At 39.5% G+C, this 25,465-nt stretch overlaps 2 protein-coding genes across 3 annotated transcripts in view; both read left to right on the forward strand.

The window, feature by feature from the left end:
• Positions 1-1,362, forward strand: part of ces3 (carboxylesterase 3) — a 6,905-nt gene extending 5,543 nt beyond the window's left edge. Inside the window, exons 12-13 of the mRNA XM_084060073.1 lie at positions 364-436; positions 784-1,362. Coding sequence (XP_083916199.1) covers positions 364-436; positions 784-967 — 257 coding nt within the window. The 3' untranslated portion in view covers positions 968-1,362. The remainder of the gene's footprint in view (positions 1-363; positions 437-783) is intronic.
• An 826-nt stretch (positions 1,363-2,188) lies between these two features.
• kiaa0513 (KIAA0513) lies at positions 2,189-24,933 on the forward strand. 2 transcript variants are annotated; one of them, XM_084060514.1, is made up of 12 exons: positions 2,189-2,242; positions 8,278-8,872; positions 9,250-9,349; positions 10,573-10,646; positions 10,983-11,053; positions 12,765-12,966; positions 13,537-13,565; positions 13,669-13,741; positions 14,338-14,415; positions 19,133-19,213; positions 19,856-19,950; positions 20,964-24,933. In XM_084060514.1, the coding sequence occupies exons 2-12, from the start codon at positions 8,466-8,468 to the stop codon at positions 21,011-21,013; spliced, it is 1,260 nt and encodes a 419-aa protein (XP_083916640.1). In that variant the 5' UTR covers positions 2,189-2,242; positions 8,278-8,465; the 3' UTR covers positions 21,014-24,933. The 2 variants fall into 2 exon arrangements, with proteins under 2 accessions (XP_083916640.1, XP_083916641.1); XM_084060515.1 differs by having other exon boundaries at positions 13,684-13,741.
• The last annotated feature ends 532 nt before the right edge of the window (positions 24,934-25,465 follow it).

The raw sequence follows: 25,465 nt of genomic DNA on the forward strand, positions 1-25,465 counted from the left end.
AACATATCATTATTTCCTGTGAACTTCAATAGAATGTTCTGTTATTGTATTAGTTTAGGAACTAATAGTTATAACTACTATTGCTGCCATAACAAGTGCTGAATTACTGTAGCTATTGTCAAACAGTAATTGATACTTTGTGTTCACAAAGATATATGTTGAGGCCTCTTTCTTTCAATGTTCTGTGCTGTATAGTATACCATAAGTTTGAGAAATAATAATTATCCAATATTACATTTTAATTTTTAAAGGACATTCTGGAAAATATTGTTTTTGTAGCCTCATGATTTTGATATTTTATTTGTCACTGGGCAAAATCATTATTTGATGTCTTGCAGTAATGTACAGTATGTACCATTTTAGGTACAATCACCAAGGACGAGGAAGAACTATGTAAAACCATGATGGCATACTGGGCCAATTTTGTACAGACTGGGTGAGTAGGTTCTGAGAGGTGCAGTACCAACAAGAATACCCCATTGTGAGTTACAGTATCTGATATACCTGGTTGACAGATTGATTTGTGCAACCATTGCATTTACTGTAGTATGAAAGCTGATCCTCTTGCCTGGTCAGGTACTGGAGGCTGCCAAACATCTAACAGTTCAGTTCAGTTTGCTTGCAATACATCACTATAGCGGTATCTGTACTAATCATGATTTAACTTATAATGTTCATGCTTTTAGTACAGATAATTGACACATTGTTTTCCAATGTTATTGTCACTACGATGTTGATTATACATTTTAATACCTTGTTGATGAGTTAAATCTATATCTTCAGCTCTCCAAATGGTCCTGGGCTGGTGCAGTGGCCATTGTATGATGATCAGAAGCAGGAGTACATGGAACTTGGGCTGACGCAGACAGTTCGACAGAAACTGAAGAAGGATAGAGTCCATTTTGCTGCAGTCACCCTTCCTGAAAAGTTGAGAAGCTTGGCAGCAGCAGCCAGAGCTGGGAAGTAATCACATGATGGCTGCAATATTAGGTTAACATGATCCCATGTGCAAGAGTTTTTTGTTGTCCCCCTTCCTGTACTTAATAGTTGGTGATGTTAAAGATAGTGTGTAAGTAATATTTTCTGGTTAAAACATAAAGTTTTTTGTGAAAAGGTTAAGGCTCTGTATTCAGATAATTGCTAGTGTTTGTTCAATAACAGTTGTATCCCTGCCTCCCCAGCTCTTTAATAAACAGAAAATACATTTTCAAACACTCTATAGCAATGATATTTAGCACTTATTTTAACAAAAGAATAAAAAATGTATCACTTACTACATACTACTATATCCATGTGTTTACTCTTGGAGGGACTGTTATTTGGCCCCAGCCCAGAATCATAGTCCCAGATGGCAAGAACAAGTGCGCGCGCGCGCGCCCAACACACACACACACACACACACACACACACACACACACACACACACACACACACACACACACACACACACACACACGTCTCACAACCACCATGACCTTGGCTTTATCGTCCTAACAGCCTTGAAATAGCTTAATGTTTATAGATGTCTCTTCTAAATAATTTAGATGATTTGTCGCTTTTGGTCAATTCTTGTATAATAGCTTGAAATACATTGCAAAAACATTGTTGTCTGTGCATCTTTCTTGGAAATATTTGTCATCTGTAGAGTTTTGTGTTTTAACATTAACAGTTCACACAGATGTCTTTCTTGAACTTAGGCTACTGTAAGAAGATAATGCAGGATTTTAAACGAAACCTCCCTCACTTTATTGGTATAAAGAAGATATTTATATGGAAGATTCCAAATGACTTTCCAGTTCAAGCTATCAACAAATCTGGACCAATAGGATGCTACATAAGGTGTGCTAATAATGTTTTTCTGGAATGGTATGTTACGGTTGGTATGTTTTAAATCAGGCGACACTGAAGCACTCCCCACTGGGGTTTCCACAGGGTCAAGTAATGGTGCGTCATCTGATCTTACTGTCCCTTTAAGGAGCATTAAAATAACAGAAGGAATAGCATCCATAACCGTTGCATACTCCTTTGGGGTAACACAGGAATGCCAAAAATTCTAAGAAACTCAGAGCAACTTAACAGTACCCGTGCTCATAGGCAGTCTTGTTTGTTGACGTCATTGGGTTCCCCCTGCATCACGTTTAGCTGAATGGAGCATGCGCACTTGCGCCTCCAGTAGCAGCAGAGCCTACGACGCACAGACAGGGAAGACCAGCCCCTCTGTGCTGCTGCCTCGGACCTTCATGTACGTACAGCTGGTGATGTTATTTACTAAAATATTATTTCTTAAGTTGTACGGTTTTTGTTCTCTAACCAATTCACATGTGTTGCATTTTGTTTGTTTTAAAGACAACCTGGCCAATGCATTTATTTAGGTCAATTCGCATTTAACTTGTCCGGGTTCATACAATCAAATGTCTATTTTTGTAAGACGGGGGTCGTGACGTTTTGATGCTTATTGTTTTCACGCGCTGCTTTCGGGGTATAAACACACGGACATGGGAAATCCCGTTTATCATAGAATGGTTGCGATGCGATGCTATATTGTAACCATGCCATACCACCAGAGCATTACAGGAAACGTCAGCCTTTCATGCCGTGTTTATTCAGTGCTGTTTCCTGATAGAAGTGCACATGCCCTCAGGTCAGCTGTCAAGTGCGCACAGAGCAATACAATGAAACATTGCTTATAGCAAGTGGTGGAAAGTAACTACGTACATTTACTCAAGTACTGTACTTAAGTACACTTTTGAGGTATTTTTTTTACCTTACTGGAGTGTTTCCCATTTTCAATACTTTTACTTCTACTCCACTACATACATCTGATCTCAGAGGCAAATATTGTACTTTTTACTCCACTACAATCTTTTGACAACTTTAGTTACTAGTTACTTTGTAGATTTGGATTATTATTACAACACACATTTGAAAATAGTAGATCTACAAGCTCACAATGCCTTGCCATGTGACGCATTGTGAGCTTGTAGATTGGCTACTTTCAAAAGATTTGTTTATACATTTTGAAAACTTGTGAAATGGGACATTCTGCACAATGAGTACTTTTACTTTTGGTACTTTAAGTACATTTTGATGCCAATACATTTGTACTTTTACTCAAGTCAATTTTGAATACCGGGCATTTACTTGTAACAGTATTTCCATATTCCAGTATTGCTACTTTGACTTAAGCCATTTTTTTTTTTTTTTTTTTTTCCACCACTGCTTATAACCAGGACACACAGTATGTTCAGCACATTAGCCTATATTACACGAGGAAATGGGTAATAACTACTACTAGAACAAAAGAACAAAAAACATAGGCCTATTTACAGGTGTATTTGGATTGTGTTTAGGGAATCATTATTTTAATTAAATATAAAAATAAATGGGCTATTATTATGCTTTCATTAGGAAAAGTCAGGCTTTAGGAAATAGCTTAGTCTACACTGCTTTTGATTGGCACTTATAAGCCTGTGTTTTTACTGTTATCTGGAGTTGCACATTGAGGACAACTTCCTCACAGTTTTTTATAAGGTCCATAACTCTCTCCTTTCTTGAACTTTTGACATTGTTGGTCTGCGTTGTCGGAGATATTTGCGGCTGCCAGTGACAACATCTGATACTTTGTTGTGTTCCTAAAAGTGATGGAATGGAAACTGGTCTATTCTGGGCAACATTCTCAGAGGAAAGGAGCTTGACAAGTGTTCACAGACAAATATTGTACTTTTTACTCACAACGATCAGGCCTATTTTAAAACTTTAGTTACTTTGTAGATTTAGATTATTATTTCAAAACATGCATTAACCACCAATTAAACTATACTTTGTCTATTTGAAAATAGCCGATCTACAAGCTCACAACGCATTGCGAGCTTGTAGCAAAAATGTTTGTAAAATTTTGAAAGAATTGGTACTATATACTAAGGATATATTCATGTACGTTTGTACTTTCACTGAAGTAAAATGTTGAATTCAGGACTTTTATTGTTTAGTATTGCTACTTTAACTGAAGTAAAAGAAGAATGAGTACTTCTTCCACCATTGCACAGACACACTGTGGCGTTACTGTGTTGGCTGAGGTTCCACTAGTCGAGTTTGTGTCAGTTCTATTCATCTGACTGAGGAACTAATAGTAGTTCTCAAGAAGAGAACTTGACCAAATTTCAACTTTTTACTGTGATTTGTGTTGCAAACATGATTTTCTCAGTGCTTGTCTTCAATACCTTGTACAATACTACTACCATTTTATTTATGACCATGGCAACGGTACTGTGTTTTTGTATAGGTGTCTGCACAATAGTAACACAACTGGCCAAAATCACTCCACTAATACATGTATAAACATACACTATATGTACTTAATATTACAAATAATCTCTCTCTCTCTCTCTCTCTCTCTGTGCATGTCTCTCCTTCTCTTTCTTTAAGAAGTAGTATACCTCTTCTGAACTAGCATTAGTCTAGCGAGCCCTTGTGTGGGTCATGTCATGTGAGGTGAAGAGAATAGACTTGTCAATTTAGCTCTCAGCCATAATACTGACCAGACCATAACTAATCATTTCCATACACGTTATCTGCCATCAGCCACTTCTGCCTGTCACATAGCCAATGGCCAGTGTGTAATGTGAAGTTACACAGTTCATTCATTTACCACTCTTTTGCACAGTGGTGATCTATACTCGAACTAGTAGAGTAGTAGGCCTAGGCATAGTGGGATGTTTTCAATCACGTTTGGCAGTGGACAAAACCTGCAGAAGAGAGAAGCTGAGGGCAGGCCAGGCATCAACATGATGCTTCATCTAAACTTCACTCTGTCCTAGTTTGGAGTTGGTCTGAAAGAGCCCAGCCCACCTCAGCTATGGATCGTAGGAGGAGGACGACATTCCATCCCTTTGGACACTTGTTATCGCAGTCGCACCCATGCCTAAGTGTATGAGAGGGAATTTGTGATGACCCACTATCAGTCTAGATACTGACAGCCCTCCTGGTGTTGAAGACTAGTAGAACTTGAAAAAAATCTCCAAGAAGCCACTAGTGAACATATTTATCTACAGTACCCTTGGCAAATTAGGGGAGGAACCAAAGATTGTTTCTTTGGTAAAATACTGAACCACTTCCCCTCTCAAACTGAAGTAGGACGCATACCGGGTTAGTGAGCACTATAGTGGAATTATCGGTTCCTTGACGACTTCCTCCTTATTTCAAGCTTAGCATTGCTTTCAAATGCTTGAAAGACAATGAGGAAAAGGAGCAGTGAAGAGAGAGCAGTCAAGCTCTGAATTGGTATACATTCACAACATATAGTATTGGAACCACTGGTATGTGCAAATAGTGAGAACTAGTGAGCACTGTGCATAACTGTAGTTCTTGGTTTCAATAAGGTGGCATACATGTTTTCTGTTCCAGTTCAGTTTCCAATTCTTTAATTTGATTTGCTCGACTGCAGATTTCAACCGGAAACTATAGCAGACTTGCTTTTACAGGCATTTCAGTACATTGCTTATTGCTTGGACTGAGACAGATTAACTCTGAAATAGTGTGCAATCTGTGTATGATGTGAGCTGAGTGCTTTTCCAATGGCTTATTTATGTGTTTTTTTCAGCTGAAAATATGTTATTTTCTCCCAGCGATACTGTCGTAGGACGACGATGTCTTCAAATCATAAATAGGCATATCCGTTTAACCTCTATGTGCTCCGGTGACTGGGGTTCTCCAGGGCTCTATACTAGGTCCAGTAGTATTTCCCTCTTATCTACACCAAATTTCTTTGCTGGAAAAAAACAATCAACTGTATAAGCTCACAACATGGTGCAACACAGCGTTGTGAGCTTGTAGATCTATTTTCGCCAAATGTTCGCCGCAGAATAGGGACGCTAGGGTTCATGTGGTTAAGTAGCAATCTGGCTCTCCTAACTTGTAATCTTGCTTAGCTGATGATCGTGTTGACGTGGTTGGTGTGGACTAGCGTGATGAATAATATTTCCTCCTGGAGGGGAAAGGGGTTGCATAATCAAGCACGGCATATGTGTGAATCATGCCAAGTGTTCCCTGTATGAAAGGAGAGAAGGCAACCGAACATTACCTACAGCGTACCGTATGCTGCTATTACACACAGCTGATGCCAATAACACCACTGGGAGCTTTTTATTATACTACAACACTTTGTTGCAGTCGTACAGTGCTGTTGTTTTCACCTAGAGAGTCTCATGAATGGCTGTGATTGAGAGTGGAGGAGTGCAGCAGCATGACAATTCATCTTTAGGATTTCTCCATGACAGGATATGTCATTACATTGGCCACAATGGGCCTCTCTCTCTCTCTCTCTCTCTCTCTCTCTCTCTCTCTCTCTCTCTCTCTGTCTCTCTGTCTCTCTGTCTCACTGTCTCATCAAACACCACTATAATCAGAGCTCATCTTAACCACTTAAGCCCTATTCTATCTATACTTCATCATAATATTATGGTGTTGCGTGGCAAAAATAGCCGATCTTGTAGATCTGCTCATTTTGTAGGTTTCTGAAAATGTTTTTCCTTTTTAATGACATGCCCAAAATAGGGACGCCAGATTGAAAGTGGTTAAGAAACTCTGCCAAGGCTTTCAATGTCCTACTGGTGATGATGATTTTAGTGATGGAAGCTCCTCCCCCTGCGCATATTCCCTAGGGCATAGAGGGAGAGAGGGGGCGGGTTGGAACAGGAGGTGTGTGTGTGTGTGTGTGTGTGTGTGTGTGTGTGTGTGTGTGTGTGTGTGTGTGTGTGTGTGTGTGTGTGTGTGTGTGTGTGTGTGTGTGTGTGTGTGTGTGTGTGTGAGATGGTGGTGGTGGGGGGGGGGGGGGGGGGGCTAACCCTGTGCTCATGGAACCAGAAATACTGCAGCCTGTGCACAATGACTGATGGAACATTAAGATTTACTGAGCACAATTTCCTTGGTGTGTGTGTGTGTGTGTGTGGGGGGGGGGGGGGGGGGGGGGGGGGGTACATTTGTACATGCGCATGCAGACTCCAGTGTGGGTTGGACACTACACATTACTCAGGCCAATGGCTTCACTGGCCAGTGGGTGATCATGCCATTGCCTTTGCAGTAGGGCATTGGGACTGCTTGCTGGTTGTTCTCAGCTCAAGCCCTTCACACTCTGCTTCCTGTGAACATGTAGAGGATGTCACATCTACTATATGTTACAGTTTCATTTTGCTTGATCAACATGGAGAATAACACAATATTGAGAGAGTGTATTATAAATCAAGCTTAACACCAGAGTGACCAGACAGAATGGTATAACATGTATACCAGACAGATACCCCCCCCCCCCCCTTCATATGTGTGTCTGTGTGTGGGTGTTTTTGGAGTGCCTCTGCGTCTTGTGGCATGTCTGTGTCTGTGAGTCTGTATGTCATCCTGAGTCTAGCTCCCTCAATACTGTATTATATAACATGTCCAGTGTTATCGTCTTCATGGCTGCAGTCCAAACATAGGCCAGAGGGACAGTGTGCATATGCATGTGTGTGAAGTTGTGAACCATATTAGTTCTCATCTTTCTATCCTTGTGAGGGCATTTTACTTGTCCTCTCTATTCAAAAGGTTTTTATGTTAGGTATAGTCAGTGGAAATGTGTGTGCGTGCGTGTGCGTGCGTGCGCGTGCGAGAGAGGAGTGTTAGAACACCAAACAATGTCCCCTGATAGAGGGCCTGAAGCAGATTAGCTCAAGGACAGATAGAGCGAGAGAGTGCAGCATTAAACTGAGAGGCCTGCAGGATGCTACTGTGTCAGAGCAAAAGACAACGTTATTTTTGGTCCCCTCATTGTGGCAGATTGTCATGGGAGGCCCTATGTAACAGTACAACACTGGGGGTTTGATTTGAATGGGGTTTGAATTTGATTGTCATCGTGTGATTACTACACAGTTTGAAAGCGCACAGTAAACGGACAGGAGTTTTATTTTTTGCTGACTGGTAGAAAGTCTTCAGTGCAGAGCTATCTGTCGATGGTTTGGTGATATGAATTTCCTGTCATAGTGTTTTGAATTTCCTGTCTTACCTACTGTACATGTGGTGTCTGTCTTACCTACTTGCCGAGTCTGTGACAGGGTTTTATGTAAGGCAATTTATTTTACATGAACAAAAAGATACAGCACTTACTGGTAAATAATAGTGTTCAGCATACATTTTGACAGTTAAAATTTTTATCCTGATCCAAATACCAGTGTTTTCTAATTGCACATTAAAACATTCACATACAATATTATTTCTCTTTTAACTGTCTTCCCTGCCCTCTTTGTACAGGTGCTGTGGGTTTGTGGGTCGACTTTACTTCAGCACCCCTCGAGGGTGGGTTGGTGCACATACCTGATTGACAACTTCTTGCCCCTAAAGAAGGCTTATAGAGAAGCCACTAAGGAATACCATCTATATATATATCAGCATATTCAGAAAAGCTGTTTAACAGCTAGAGGAAGCAACTTTCTTCCAACATGGAAGGCGTGGCTGTGGACAACCTCATAGACTTTGACTTGCCATCAGAGGTCACAGTGCCCTCCAGTGGCGGTGGAGGTCAACACCAGGGCCATACAGACATTTTCTCTCCAGAGACTGAAAACACAGGGTTACACCAGGAGCCCTTACTGCCTGAACCCATAGCCCCCACAGCCCCCAACTCATACCACCACCAGCACCACCATAATGGCGCAGGGGATGGGGAAAACGACAGTGATGCCACTGAATCAGCAGACCGCGAGAACGACATGGGACCACCCTCTCCAGGGTGGGAGCTGAGACGGTCGTCCTCCTCGTCCAATCACAGTGGGGAGGATGGCGGGGCGGAGGTGGCAGAGAGGCGGGAGTTTATGAAGGCTTATGTGGAGAAGATTTTTCACGGAAAGTAAGAGCGGCTCGGGGTCCAAGACATGTTTCTGTATGTGTGCGTCTGTGCACAGCAGCTTCTTTGTGTATTTGTTTGCGTGTCTGTGTACAGTATGTAGACGCATGCTCAATGCATCTACACAATGCATTCTCAGTGTGTGTGTGTGTGTGTGTGTGTGTGTGTGTGTGTGTGTGTGTGTGTGTGTGTGTGTGTGTGTGTGTGTGAGTGTGAGTGTGAGTGTGAGTGTGTGTGTGTGTGTGTGTGACAGGCAGGGTATTCCTCACAAAATGTTTCACAGTCTCAAAATATACATGCTTAGCTCTCACAGCCCTACATTTCAGCAATACATTTCACAATGTCAGCCCAATAAATAACTCGCTACTCTTCTGTTTTAGGGAGGAGTTTGACCAGGAGGAGAAGGCACGTTTTGGAGAGCTTTGCTGCGGAGAGAATGGCAAAGGCAGAGAGTGGTTTGCCAAATATGTTAGCGCACAGGTAACTATAAGGGGATAGTTTACAACATAAGGTCAGAGGGAAATGCCATTTTGTCACACATACACTCAGCTTGGTGTTTTTGTGGTAACTTCCGCAGTATGTCAAATATGAGTGTGTGTTATGCTCCTAGTATGCAAAAGGTGTGGTTTATCTGCTGTGGGGGTAGGTTAGCAGATACCGGACTAAACTGTGCCCAGAGGAACAATTAAAGGATTTCACCCATTTTCAACATACCTTCATATAATTAAATAATCCTCACTAATGTCCATTATTAGATGGTACCATTTCTATCCACTCAATCTATGTCTCAGAGGCTGTGGACAGTTCAGAAACCTGCCCACCAATGACATCATCGGTAGGCAGGTTTGGACATTTCAAATAAGATGTAAAAATTTATTTATTTTATTAATGTAAGAACAATGGCTTCTATTTCAGCATGCTAACTTTCCAGAAAGAAAAAGGCTGTAGTTTCTATTAGCTTGAATCCCCATCGATGATGTCATTGGTAGGCAGGTTTCTGAACTGTCCATATCCCAACAGGTCTCTGAATTATGAGCTTCGATAGGTGTTACATATCAACAAGGCGTAGTTTGGTTGGCATTTCTCATAAACAGTGTAAAAAATTAATTTAAGTATGTCCGGGTGGTGAAGGAGTAAAGTACTCCTCCACCACCACAGAGACTGGAGTTTGATGCCTCTGGCTTGGCTGGGCACTTCAATAAACACAATTGTCATCGAGTAAACTTCTGCACGCAGTGCACTAGCGATGCCTTTTCAGCAGGGAGCATAATTTTGGAAAACAGTGTGAGTTGTAAAAGGTGCTTTACGTTTTCTGCATTGGAACTAATATTGCTATGAAGTAAGCTCAATTCAGACAAACATAGTATGTCCATAAGAGTCGGTGTTTATTCAAGTCAATGGAAGCGCTCCCGGTTGTACATCTGTATTAAAACCTTTCTCTACAATGATAACACCAGAAATGTAAAAACATGTAACATTTATAAATGCGTGAAATATATTTTGAAATATGAGTATTTCTGATCTAATTATATTTATATTTATGAGTAGCTTTCCAGAACATTGCTTGAATCTCTGAAGTTGTTTGTTTGCATCAGCTAGCTGGTGATTACAAAATGGAAACAATGTTCAGCTGTGTTTTTGTCATCATGCTTTTAGCTTGACAGAACACACACACAAATATCTCTTTCATTCTATGTTTACAGCGCTGCAACTCCAAATGTGTCAGCGAAGCGACCTTCTACAGACTGGTGCAATCTTTTGCAGTGGTGCTATTTGAGTGAGTCTGGTTGTAGCTGTATTTGTTTGTTGATTGTTCAATTCACTGCTTGATTTATCTTAAACAGTCGTTTGTTTGCATTTAACTCAAAGCCAAAAAGCACATTGCCCGGAATGTTCCTGATGAGTAGCACGTAATTGCATAATTTCTTTCTTCTTTTTTTCCGAAGAGTTTGAAGACATAGTGTGTGTTTTCCTAGTGTGTGTGGTCAGCGACAGTGTATGGGTGGGAGATAATATCTAATATGTGGCCTAGTAATCCTTCCACAGACTGCAAATATTTTTTTTTCCACCATTATTCCTTCTTGTTTGTTAGTTAATGTTTGTTTGGTTGCAGATGTTTCCAAATGGATGACTACAGCCCAGCCAAAAACCTCATGACCATGTGCTTCACATACTACCACATTGGTAAGGCTATACTTTGTCTGATCTGACACACACACACACACACACACACACACACACACACACACACACACACACACACACACACACACACATCTGCACAAGAAGCTTATAAGTAATAGATCCAAATACTGATCAGAAGAGGGTTACATAATGGTCAAACTAGATACAACTGGATGCGCATGCTTATTAACACACATAGGAAAAAATATAGCACTTTGATGACTTACTATATACAGCCAATTAGCCAATTGTTTTGCATTTGTCTTTTGCAATCCTCCCAATTGCAGTCCACGGAGCACAAGTTTGTGAACGTGTCCCAGACTCTCAAACACAAGGACAATAAGTTGACCGTTATATCCTAAGGCCATAATACGTTCTACCAAAGGTTGATATTTCATGTGTGTGTCCACATACAAATCAAAAGGGCAGCCTATTTAAAAAATAGTAACTGCTTTTTCTAGTTTCATTAATGAACATGAAATGCACATGAACATGAACCTGCAATGAGTCTAGTTTTACAGTACTGTGTTTATACATTTTTGTTGTCCTTTCCTGTACTTCTTCACACACACACACACACACACACACACACACACACACACACACACACACACACACACACACACACACACACACACACACACACACACACACACACACACACACACACACACACACACACATTGATACAGGGAAAGTTAAATGCATTGTTATTCATTGGGCCTTAAGTTACGTCTGGAAGGTGAACAAATGGAAAGAAAGGAAATTGAAGATGCTGGAGCCATGTACAGATTTGGTAAATAATGATTCATAGGGCGGGTTGCTGCTCACACTCACTGTGGTTTCACTCATGTGGCAACACTGCCTCATGAGGTTTGTGCTTATCCATGCAAGATTTAAAGTACATCATGATGAGTCACAACACTGCAGTAAGATACTGCCATGTTTTATGAACACCTAAAATCCAATGTCTCTGTACAGTATGTAGATATATGTAGATTATTATAGATTATTATTACAGTAGGTTGGCCGTAGTTGAGTAGGTTGAAGGCCTTCTGAGAATCAGAAGTTTGCTGGTTTGACCCTCGGCTCACCCATGTCTTTTAATCCCTAACCGAGTGGACTCAAGATCAGATTTGGATTTTTGTAAACAAAAAACATCTTTGGGATCACTTTAATATCCAATCTGTGATCATAGAATTATCTCAGGCAACGGTATGTCAATAATAAATATAAGTTTTATTTATCAAATAATATCTTTTAACACCAAAAATCCAAATCTGAACAACCTGGATAGGGATTAAAGGTTTGCCCTGGAGACCAGAAAATACTCCCCTTAGATTTCTTAGAAAGAACATGACATGACCAGAATTACAGACATATCTCTCAACTGTAAATACACTTAAAACATACGCACCTTCTCCCACAAGCTGTTGACCTTCCCATGTATTCATGTTGATGTGTAGAACACTGGAATGTTAAACACTCTTTATCTGTTCATTTGGAGCGTGAGAATTCAATTTATACAAGGACTATATGGTACTTGCGTAACACTGTTCTACTTACAACTGGTGTTGTTTGCATGTCATTTTGAACTCGCTATCAATACCACTAACAACATTCATGTTCTACCAATTCTATAAATGAAAATGAATGTGAACTATTGTAGATGGATTGCTTAACAAACCTCAACTCCTCTCTGCTCCTTCAGGAAGGTTCCAGCTGTCTCCTTCAGAGCTGTTGGATCGTGGTGGCTCTGCTGCAGGCCTGGACAATTACCTGAACAAGGCCAATGTCTGGCTGTCTGTAAAGAAAGATGCTGCTGGGCGGATGCTTAAAAACACCTCCAAGAACGATGTCAAGAGCTTCTTTGGAGGCCTGGAGAGCAAGCTGAGAGGTCCAGTGGCTCGCAAGTGAGAGTGCTTTTATTCGTACAATTATTTTGTATGAATTTGTGGTCAATCTGTTCTCGGGCTGTCACGATCATGTCATTTTAGTTGACGATTAATTGTCATACAAATAATTGATTCAAGATTTAATTGTGTTTTGGCATTGAACATTGGAACATATAAATCAAATTTCCTTTTCTTATTTTTTTTTATAAATCTAATTATATTTATTAATTATATTTATGTTTGCCTTTAAGGGTGTAAACAAAATTGCACAGGGCAGATATGACAACTAGCTTACAGAATTTATACAAATTGACCGGTACCTACAGTATAATCAAAATATCTAATGGCCAAAACAGTTTATGCATTTAATAATTTCCATTTTTCCAAAATACAGAAAATAGCAGATCTACAAGCGCTGTGAGCTTGTAAATCGGCTATTAATATCATGATGAATTTATGCAGATAATGGAAATGATTTAGATGATTATGCAAATAAATGATCATAATCTCAAATAATTGCGATTATGTAATAATCGTGACCAGCCTATCTGTCCTTGTCCTGATTCTTCCCTTCATTCTTATATCCAGTGAAGAAGAGAGTCCTGTCAAGTCTCCAGGTACAGTACATCAATAGAAAATAAATTCATTTCCCTGAGGACTTTACTGCGTTGTCCCTATTAATTAATTTGACTTTAATATTTAACGTCCTTGCTGTCACAGTGTCTGAGGCTCCAGAAGAGAAGAAAGAGGAAAAGGTGTACCTGTATACCCACCTGAAGCAGCAGCCCATCTGGTAGGTGGCTCTGTATGAGATCCACTGTGTCCCACAATTATCTGCAATCAGAGATGATGTACTTTCATCCTAAACCTGTTAAAACCGGGAACGCATCTGTGTCATTTTAGATTTTAGCTATAACCATTATTATTTTATACTTTGGCTATTCAAAACTAGCAGATATACAAGCTTATATACGAGCTTGTAGATCTGCTATTTTTGAAAGCTCGTAATTTTTTTTTCAAATCTTTGAGGATTATATTTTTTAAAGCAAACATTTTGAACTCAAATCTTTGCTTCTGGAGGTCCCTGGAACAAAATATTTTATAACATATTTTATAAAAATATGTACACGATTTTTCAAAAACTAGCAGATCTACAAGCTCATAGCGCCGCACTCGGTAGGTACCGTGCTATGATCTTGTATATCTGCTATTTTTGAATAACCAAAGAAATCTAAAATGACAGAGATGTGTTCCCGGATTGAATGGGTTAAAATTAACCTACTATTGGAGGGACGGTCCAGAGCTCCTGTAAAGGGCTTTGCCATGACACAGAGCTCATGAGTATAGTGAGAAGGAAGCAACTAACCAGTTGTTCCTCTCCACTATTAGGCACGCTCTGCGATTCTGGAATGCAGCGTTTTTTGATGCTGTTCATTGTGAGAGGAAGAAAAGATCACCTACGACCAGGTGAGACTGAGTGGAGGAATGGAGGATGAGCTTGTGGGTGTGTGGATAGATAATGTCGCTGTCGAGTGGTAACCTTGTTATCTCCATATTCCTTTTTTATGTTTTTCCATAAATGAATGCCCTTCTTCGTCATACTACAGGAGGGGTTTTCAACTGGTGGTCCGTGAAGGTATTGCATGTGGTCCTTAACCATGCATTTAGTAATGTAGGAAAGTGAAGATTTTGTATTTATTTTCATCCACGGAACAGTGCGCTAAATGACCTGGTGACTTGTGATGACCGTCAATGTTGTTAGTTCCTGGGAGGTCGGAGGTCAAGAAACTGCACTGAAAAGGGAGTTCGAATCTCATGAAGGGGAAGTGTACCGGATTGCCTGATTGAGTCATCATAATTAGGAAATGTGCCCATATAATCGCATGTGTCTGCTCACTCATACATAAAATGCAAATCAGTATATCAGTTAACATGAGTTTAATGGAAAGTTGGATAAAGTAAGAGAAGGGAATAAGGGTAACCGTGGGATAGGAATAGATCGGGTTTTTTTAGCTCTGGACCACTCCCATGTTTCAGTTAAATAATGCCTAGACTTGATATAATTTGTTGCACGTAGTATTGTGCAACAAATTAAATCAAGCCCTTAACAGTCATTATTTAATTTCAAGCTTTTTCTCCCACACCACGCCTATTAATTCAAATATTTTCTTACATTTGATGGGCTTATGAAATATTATTTAAACTATGTTAATATATTTAACAAAGGTATTTTATTTATGTATTTACATTTTAAAACACTTTCCCATTGACAACCTGCAGGCCTAATTATGCCATGGACCACTGGTTGAGAAACACTGGTATGTATAGACATGGGATGCATGTACTGTAGCAAGTGTATGTGCAAGCACTAATCTTAGTCCACATCCCTACCCAACACAACAGTGGTCCCCAGGTTGATTCTTAGTCAGGGTGGTGGTCCCTGGTTCACAATCAGTTGAAAACCCCTGTACTACAGTGTCACACAAAAGTAGCAAAAATAGCTGATCTACAAGTTTACAAGTGTTGAAACATTAGAAGGTGAATGTAAAAGTGGCTAAGTGTGTCTGTGGGTTTAATATTGAACCAATGAAAAGTATTAACAAGAGCTTGTGACTATTAATAACTACATTGGATCCAATGGAACATTTTTCCCATTTCCTGAAAAGTAACAGTTTGGACATACAAGGTTTCCACCCGACAGCGACGATATATTATGCAACGGGAATGGGTGTGAAAAGGTTTGTGTTTTATAAATGTGGGAACGGAAAGTGATGTAATGGCTAAAGTAATGTCCTCTAAATAAGAGATGGTACAGTACATGATTAGAATATAGGGAGAGCACAAAACCAAGCCAAATAGTGTGCAAATATAATGAGATATAGATGTGAGGTATAGTTTAATTGAAATGACTGTAACTCTCTGTGTGTGTGAGTGTGTGTGTGTGTGTGTGTGTGTGTGTGTGTTTGAGAGAGAGAGAGAGAGAGAGAGAGAGAGTGTGCGTGACCATATCTGTGTCTTGTCAAAGAAATGTGAAGCGGGCAGGAGATTGCAATGTACTGTTGGCTTCAGCACTGAACACGATGAATCTTAATTCACTGCTGCTGATGGTCTGCTGACGTCTCTTTTCTTCTCTCACACTATTAATGGTCTCATTTTATATGCTCTCCTCCTGTCCTCTTTTACTCTCTTAATCTGTTGTTCTGCCCCCTTCCTCTCGCATGTGACTTTAACCCTTTGTCTCCTTGTGCCTTGCTGCCGGGCAGGGGAACGGAGGAGGAACAGAAAGACGAGAGGTCTGTCCGCTGCCCCTCAACACTATAGTCAAATTGAGAGTGGCCCTAACCATTAAACCCTTTATACTTAGTCGTATGACGAGTAGCGAAAATAGCTGATCTACAAGCTCACAGCGCATTTGCGACGCGTTGTGAACTTGTAGTAGGGGGGAGGGGTGCTGATAAATCAACAAAACAAAGTTTGAGGTGGGAGCAGACAGAGATTGGAGACAAAGATAAATCAGGGGAGAGATTGAGAAACCTGATGGCTGAAGAAAAACATGGTGTAGAAGTAGGTAGGAGACCAGATGGGTGCTCAGCCTTGTGAGTCGTGACCCAGACAGAGAGAGGCTGAAGGTCTCACAGTAGCCTCGGGTCTAATCAGATGTGCTCCAGTGAACAGCGACAGTCGGGGGTAAACCTCAAGACTTAAATCCACACACCAGCTGACTGGAGATCAGTGTCTGGAGTTACGCTCTCCGAATCTGTGGTCATAATTTCCTCAATGATGAATGCTTTATTCATTATTGCATTGAAACGCTTATATAATGCCTTTTTATTTCCTTTCATTATATGTCACACACAACATAATGCATTTTAAACCTATTCTTGTCTTTGGCTATTTTAATTTTTTACTGTCCCTGTTCCTCAGTGTTAATTTTTACTGTGAGAGTAAAAATGGGTCTATTTGGTTCCATTTGTCCACTCACTGAGTTAAAATAACACAGGATTTTACAGTGTAATCTCTGTTGTTTTATGGGTCTCTGTAATACAGTTGAGCTCTAAGTCTGAACTCAGACGGATCATATATGTGTAGCCCTATTTATTTGCCTTCTTCAGACAAATGACTCCATTCTGACAAATTAAACACAGGGTAACCACACTATCTAAAGAGATAGATTTATAATGGTATTTGAATGGCATTATATCTAGGCTCTAGATGAGAGGTACCAGTCCTTAGGAGTGCTTTCTCTCTGCACCTGTTTGCATGTTCATTCTATATTCATTCTATGTGCATGTTCTGTCCCTCCCATTTGTCCCCTTGTCACACACAGCCTACTATATATTTGTTTCTTTCAGTGCAATGGCAGGTCGATTGCAGGGATGTGTTAAGCCTGATTTACGTGGTCGTACGGCGGTTTCCTGCAACAAAAATAGCCAATCTACAATCTCGCACCACATCACAACAGGTTGTGAGCTTGTAGATAGGCTATGCTTGGTGTGGGACACCATCTTACGACTACATATAAATGAGGCTTTATGCATGCCAGGATAGGAATAGGCAGGCCTCATTCCAGAGCATTATTATGATCGAGAGCCCAGAAAAAGTGATTGAAGCTAATTTATGTTCTCTCCATAAAGCTCTGTACAGTAGGCCTACATGTATACGTATGTTTGCATGATTGTGTCATTCTGTGTGTCTGTATAGTTTACTGTCCTGCTTCCAATTTTGACAGATAATTTGACAGTACATACAATAGCAATAGTAGGAGTAGCAACAGTTATTGCAAAGAACTAAAAATTGCTTCTCAAAAGGATCCCTGGCCTTATATGCCTTAAATGCCTAATTGCTCTCTATAACAAGAATGTCAAATTAAAAACACCTTAAATATTTTCTTTATTTTAGAAATAGTTCATCTTTTACTCAAGGGGGACAACGCCTGTTGCAAATGTGTGGTCCAGTCCTATGGAATGCATGTGCTATTTAAAATATAGTTTTGATGCTCATATTAACCTTAAGAAGTATCACGTTTTTTTGTTGTTGTCTATGTTAAGTACGATTGTTTATTGCTGGACCACACATAAACTTGCAACGTGCGTTGCCCCCCTTGAGTAAAAGATGAACTATTTCTAAAATAAAGAAAATATCTATGGTGTTTTTTATTTGTATTTTTTGTTATAGAGGGCAATGTAATAAGGCTTATTAACCAGGGATCCTTTTAATCGTTTTGAGAGAAATCTCTTTACGGCTGAAATATTCTATCCTGATCCTAGCTTTGGATTGTGGTTGATGTAGCTCTCCTATGTTTTTAAGATTTCCTTGAAACACCTACAAAAGTGCAATATGTTCCTCTTATGTCTTCTGCATTCTCTTAGTGTTAAGTCTTAGGCTTTTTATAGCAAGGAAGGAGGCTGTTTTATTGTACTACTATCTATCCCATAGGTGACTAATAGCATTAACATGCAGCCAATAACTTCCTTCATTCATGTGCAAAAAGAATGATGAGGGTTATGAGATCATATTGGACAGCACTTTATACCCACTAACACTGTCATATTTGTTATACCAATTCATAAATGATTAACGATTATGGTGTGTTATTTCTTGTGTGGGGTGATAAAGAAGAATGTATCACTTTTGTAACACATATGATTGTCTGTGATTTGCTTGAATTGTGTTAATTTACTTGTTGGCAATGCCAATTGGTTGTCTGTTGCTCATATGATTTTGTTGAATGTGTTTTGTTTGTTTGACTAAGCAAATGGCAAGTTGATGTGTTTGAAAAGTCTCATTGTCATTTGTGTATGTTTTTCTGTTATAGTATGCATATAATCTATTTTAATTTATTATATTTTCATTGTATTCTATCTATCTATATCTAGCTGCCCCCCACCCACACTTCATTTAGTGTAGCAAGTAACTGTTAATATTATTTGTTTCTCCACTATCCATGATTAAATTAATCACCATAAGGATGCTTATAAACATGTCTAAAGTCTAGTACCCCATTGACTAACATTTTGATTTGTTTTTTTACCAGTTATGTTAATGTAAATGTAAATTATTATTCCTAACAACGGTCAGTGCCATACTGACAGTTTTTTGATTCCCAGCCTTCAATGGTTATTGATGTAGAAAATCTGAAGGTCAAAGGCAATTGTGAATGAAATCCTCATGCCTTCTCATGCAGGGAGAAGTGGTGTCACATGACACAGGAGGAGAGAGACGACAGCTCCAGAATTGATGAAAACATTGCCTTTGGCCAACTGGGGTGAGGAAGCACTGACAAAATAACACATTTGTAGCCATTAATTCATATAGTAGGCATCTAAACCAGCCTGCCTCCACTACTCTTTTCACAAAGACATTTCAGTGGCAGGGACCTGTGCACAAAACACCTACCTGCTATTTGTGCAATATAAAAAAGAAGAAAAAAGATTGCCACACAAATGATCCAATCAAACATAAAAATGCATAAATGCAGTATGGAGCAGGCACTAATAGTCACCATAACGGACAACATGTCCATTGCTGGATAATCCAATATCATGATGATGAGAGACTTAAAATTATAGTTAGATTTCATTTCGTAGTGAGTAATGAGATGGGATTTAACGTTGTGGAGTAAAAGTATAATTTTCTTATTCTAAATGTACAGAGGTAAAAGTGAAAGTTGTGATAAATATAAACTCAATTAAAGTATAGATCTTCCCAAAAACGACAAAACTGTTGTAACAAAGTACTTGTACTTCGTTACTTTTACACGACTGGAAATGATATACAAATAATGAAATTATTTGAGCCTTGTACATTGTGTTGTAATTGATATCTGGTGAACTTAGATGTTTATATTTAGCAGTGTGATAAATAATTGTGGGTATGTGTGTTTTGTCCATTTATTATGCATTTCCAGGACATTTACCCATAACATGCTGGCCTTTGGGCTCAGTAAAAAACTCTGCAATGATTTCCTGAAGAAACAGGCAGTGATTGGAAACCTGAATGAAGGTAAAGCATCAGCTATCAGCTCACAGATATGTTTTCATTCTGATATAAAAATGATGGATGCATACACTAGTAAGAGTCAATCACTGTGGGGTATCTGGGCGGCGTAGGGGTGAAATTCCCGTCGTCCACCACCACCACAGAGACTAGTGTTTCAAATGCTCCATGGTGCTCCAACAAACACATTTGGCTGTACATGGGATGCTGGGCAGAGAGGGTGATCTCTGTCACTGCACTAGCAGTACCAACTCCTACAGGTCCATATGTTCAGTGAAGTGTATACCTGAGAAGGACATGGCATGTTACTCCACATGCATTATGTGCTCCCACTGAAACTCCTCACTCTCAGGTAAAAAGAAACGGCTGGCGACTTAATGTGTATCGGAGGTGACACGTGGTTGTCTACCCCAGTGGTTCCCAAACTTTTTAGCCCAAAAGACCCAAAAGAGAAATCTGATGTTTGCCCGGGACCCAAACTAGTGAAAATAGCAGATCTACAAGCTCGCACCGCGTTGTGAGCTTGTGGATCTGCTATTTTCAATACTTCTTAACCTTTTTTTTTATTATTAATGGAGCCTATGGAAATTATTAGATTTTTCGCTAATGAAAAAAAAAATTGTAACTGTTTTTATTTGATGAAGTTGTGACTTTTTGTATAAACGTTTTAAAATCTTTTGAAATATATATATATTTATTTATTTTTAATGTAGGAAAATTAGATATTTCCTTGGTGACCCAAACATGGGTCCCGACCCACTGTTTGGGAAACAGTGGTCTACACCCTCCCACATTACCAACTGTTGGGGTTAGCAGTGACAGGGACTATATATGAGGGGAAAACTGGGAATTGGCATGACAAATAAATTGGGAGAAAAAGGGAAAAATATAGGGAACATAAATATTATTCCACACCATGTAAAATTGGTTTCTGGTAGACACTTGTGTTCAGTTTTATTTCCCCATCATAAGAGAAGTGTCACAATAATCCTGCATGTGTGTGTTTTTCCGCTCTGCAGAACAGTACAAGTTACTGAGCGACCACATTGAGAAAATGGCAGCAGAGTGAGAGAGATGGCCGATTTAATTTCATGTTATGAAGTGACTATCTGACGGCATTCACATACTGAACATCAACATTGTCTCATGACCTCAGCACAAAGACCACGTCTCCATTGACAGGTGTTGCAAGGGCGTGGTACCATTTGCTGAAGACAATACGATCAACTACTCCATGGTAAACCATATCTACTATACACTTCTGTATTCCTCATCTATACCTTCTCCTGTACCAGCAATAATAACTGACAGTTGTCTGATATTATCAACCATTAATCACTTCAATTAATAACTGCCACAGACTAATGTCCAAGTTCAGCTTCAGAATTAAAGCAAACATAATACACACACATGTTTTTAGCAATGTGTAGTATATTGTGATTCCTAAACAGGCTGGTTACTGTTTCTGTCCCTATATGTACTGTATACCGGACTCTGTTATATTATGAATTATAATATCTGATGTGGCTTATTTTAAACCTATCTTGTTAATCCTCCCTCATATATGATGAACACCATCTGTTAAGCATCCATGACTATCTTCCTTTAACAGTTTTACACATATATTCAATAATCAATACACAGTTGTCATTGTCATTAAAGGGACACTATCACAAGTTTCAATATTATTTCTATGTATTTGTTGTAGGACTAATGTTTCATTAGTAGCCTTAACACTGACCACTGACTATTCTGTGTGTCTCAGAAATGCCGCCAAAGCAGCAAATGTGAAACTACAGCCCTTACTTCCTGGTTTATATCGGCTACCCTTGGTGGCCATGACATTGTCCTTGTTCACTTTGTTTACGGCACAATTGCATCTTGATTATAATAATATATGATCAGTTGATGTAATGGCCATAGACCATATTATGGGTGAACCAGGCCAATGCTTGCCCATGAAATGCATCATGGGAAATGTAAGAACCCAGAGAAAGGCCAGAACAGACAGTAAGGGCAGTTTCTATAGACTATGAAAATCATCAGCAATTACTGAAAAACACAGTTTTGAAAATGATTTCATATACAAATATATGTGATGTATACAATATATACTATCAACCAAAAAACAATTTAAAGCAGTTTCTGTATGCTGCTTGCTGACATGAGTTTTAATTTTCAACTCAATTCGTATAGAGCTATATACACTGACAATAACAGAAAGCTTATTTATCTATGTCACTACATTCTAGCACTCTTTGCTTTGTCTTGTTGGCAAATCACATTCATCTGGCAACTATGTAGGATAAAAACAAACCAGCAAAGTATTTGAGAACTATATTGGACCAATTCTGGTGCACACATACATTCTCGCTGCGACTATAGACTATATATAATCGTAGTTCCCTTTTCCAGAAGGTGGCATGAACATTTTCTGTTACGGGTCAGTTTCCATGGTTTGTTTTGATTGGCTCAGCAGCCACACGACACCTTCATATGTGTTTCTAGTTCAAATCTGCTGCTGAGCCAATCAAAAGAAGCTATGGGAAACTGATCCGGAACAGGAAATGTTCATGCCACCTTCTGGAAAAGGGAGCTACAGCTATGCACAGAGCCTATTTAAAATCACCAAAATGGTGTGTCTTATGCTTCATTTATACTTTGTCGCGATGCAACGTGTTGTGAGCCTGTAGATCGGGTATTTCTGGCATGTGACACCAGCTTGCAATACAATATAAATCCGGCTTTACACACCTGTAGATGAATATACTATGTTTGAGTAGAAATTAACGTTTCCTTATGTACCTTCTGCTCCAGTCTTCCTTGTTGTTTACGTAGAAAATGTAATCACTGTTTATTAGCCTTCCTCTGACACACACTTTATGATGCAGTACAGTAGTATTGTGTCTATTAGAGACTATTGAGAACACCATATGGACATCACAGTCTCCTAATCCATCCAAAGTGCCTTCCATGTACATGACTGAAACTCCTTATCTGTATCTTCTGATTCTATTCTCAGTTCTATACTGTACTAATAAGGTAGCTGCGCAGAGCCTATTCTACATTCTGTGGTTAACTAAACATGCTCAGAGAGTTATTCTCTCTGTCCCCTGTACATTCCCAGAGATACACAAATTCCTCTGCACGCAAATTAAATGATGTTGTTGTCTGTGGTTTAGTGGCATTCTGAAGTAGATATTTTAGGGTATCAGCTATGGACTGTATTGTAGATGTTTGTAGAAAGTGCTTTATTCAGAAACCAACATCATGGCTAAGAATAGGAACAGTACAAAAATGACTCCATAATACTACTTTCCTGTTTTACAATGTGTGTGTAGTGTGCATCATTATCTATATTTGCATGTGTAACCAACAGTGTGCAATTGGATGCAGAGTATTTCAACTGTGAGGTGGTCTCTTGATTGTATTACTACAACCTGCCACTAAGAGGTAGCATTGTGTCTTCAAAGCACGTCTCAAGGAGGGGCATGACAATATTTGAAAAATGTCCTCAGGTGTTTCAAGAAAATGTGACAGAATTATTTGAAAAATAATATATGATTTATGAACATTTTGGATGCTCTCTGGCAGGTTTGAATCACCTTTTGGGGTTTTTAACGTGTTGTCTCTATTAAGGTTTAATTAGTTGTAAATACATATTTAACTCAACTTGTTCAAAATGTTCAAAGACTTCAAAGGCTTGTAAATTAATTGTGTGTAAATGATTGATATGACTGTGTTGTGATCCAGGAGAGGAAAGTTGTTACCTTATGACCCTGAAGTGCCCTCATATCCTTTCCCCATTTGGAATGGCCCATCAAAGTGCATGCATCTAGTGTAGTGCAATAACCTTTAATGAACTTAAATCATTCCGTTGAGTTGAGTGGCATATCTTTGCTACATGTAGTACAATGCCATGCAGTCCTCTGCCCTGTTAATGTAAACCAGTGAAGTCACGTTTCTGCCTTTCTCGTTATCTCTTTTCTTCTTGCTATTTAGTGTATTCAGTTTATCAGGCCAATAATCAGATGACTTTTTGGTCACAAAGTGTCCCTTGTATTCTGCCCCGTTGCTAGTCTCTTTCTGCCTGTGTCAACTACTAGAAGCTGTATTTTAATTGTCTGATAACCCTGTTTGTGTCGAGGCTATTGATTACTTTGTACTTAGCACGACCGTGTCAGAAAACATGGCAAATTGTGCAGTTTCAGCCAGTCGTACAACAAAGACAAAATGAAGTGGACTTCAGTGGCTAATCGCCTCTATGACTCCCTCCCAATGTTTGTATTGCTGTTATGACTTTTGACCTTTTGTGTCTTGCATGTCAAATTCAACACTTTGTCCATGTACACACCTCTTTTCTCTAGATACTTTGAAGGTCCCCAGACACTCATCTGGATTGGTTTATCCCAACAAATGGGTTCTTAAGCCTGAGTTATACTTGGTTACGTATGGTGCCATGCACCGAAAACTAATTATAAATCAGGCTTAACCACTGCTGTCTTTTTAAAAGTATAGAAGAATTATTTGCCATGGAATATCAGATTTTCTTGATCCGTAAAGGTAGAAGAGAAGATTGGACTTTAGGTTTGTCTTGGAGGCCCTCACCTCATAAGATTTTGAGCTTTGACTGATGCTCTATGTCATAGTACTGCATAGCCAATGCATGGTCTGTATGACAGATACTGTACTGTATGTTGTCATAAAAGTATCACAGTAGAATGTCCTGTGAAGCATAATTAGTAGAGCTAGATACTAAAACATCAACCAAATGGTATTTACCATTAAAGTAACAACTGTGTTATCTACTGTATATGCACACATTTGAGGTGTAACAAAGATGTCACCGTGTATAAAGTAAAAAGCGCTTGCTTGTGATATTCATTATGTCCGTACTGCTTAATTATATAATGGTCAGACTTGCATGTATGTGTTGTCATAATAATGATGGATCAAGTTGCTGATACTGTAATAAATGTATTTTTTTGATGTGAATACTTTCTAAGGTTGAGTGTTTGTTCTAGACTTGGCCACATGTGTGTCTATTTGTAGATCCTCTGTGTGTGTGTGTGTGTGTGTGTGTGTGTGTGTGTGTGTGTGTGTGTGTGTGTGTGTGTGTGTGTGTGTGTGTGTGTGTGTGTGTGTGTGTGTGTGTGTGTGTGTGTGTGTGTGTGTGTGTGTGTGTGTGTGTGTGTGTTCGTTCTGCACACATGCATGCATTGCACATGTGTGGTGCTGGTTCAAGGAGTGTATACGTCTGTGTCAATGTGAGCAGGGTGTTGACTGGGGTCCTCTGTAGTAGCACAATGTGACGGAGTATTCCAGTGTTTGAGACCCCGGATCCAAGCTGCCAAACGTCTACCATTTCCAGCTCTGCATATAAATAAACAGTGGTCACGCTGGCTGCAGCCTGATTGGACACCATGTAATGAGCTGTGAAAGCCCAGTCCGCGGTGTCACACCACGAGGACCCAGCTCAATCTAATTAATGCCAGACCTGCCACACAGTCAAATTCTCAGC

Source organism: Gymnoscopelus microlampas (genome assembly GCF_963454915.1).
Source record: "Gymnoscopelus microlampas genome assembly, chromosome: 6".
NCBI lineage: Eukaryota > Metazoa > Chordata > Actinopteri > Myctophiformes > Myctophidae > Gymnoscopelus > Gymnoscopelus microlampas.

Coding starts and splice junctions, on each gene's coding strand:
- kiaa0513 (XM_084060514.1), top strand. CDS start 8,466: ATGGAAGGCGTGGCTGTGGACAACCTCATAGACTTTGACTTGCCATCA. Junction 11,054..12,764: donor CTTCACATACTACCACATTG/GTAAGGCTATAC, acceptor CTGCTCCTTCAG/GAAGGTTCCAGCTGTCTCCT. Junction 13,566..13,668: donor GAGTCCTGTCAAGTCTCCAG/GTACAGTACATC, acceptor TTGCTGTCACAG/TGTCTGAGGCTCCAGAAGAG.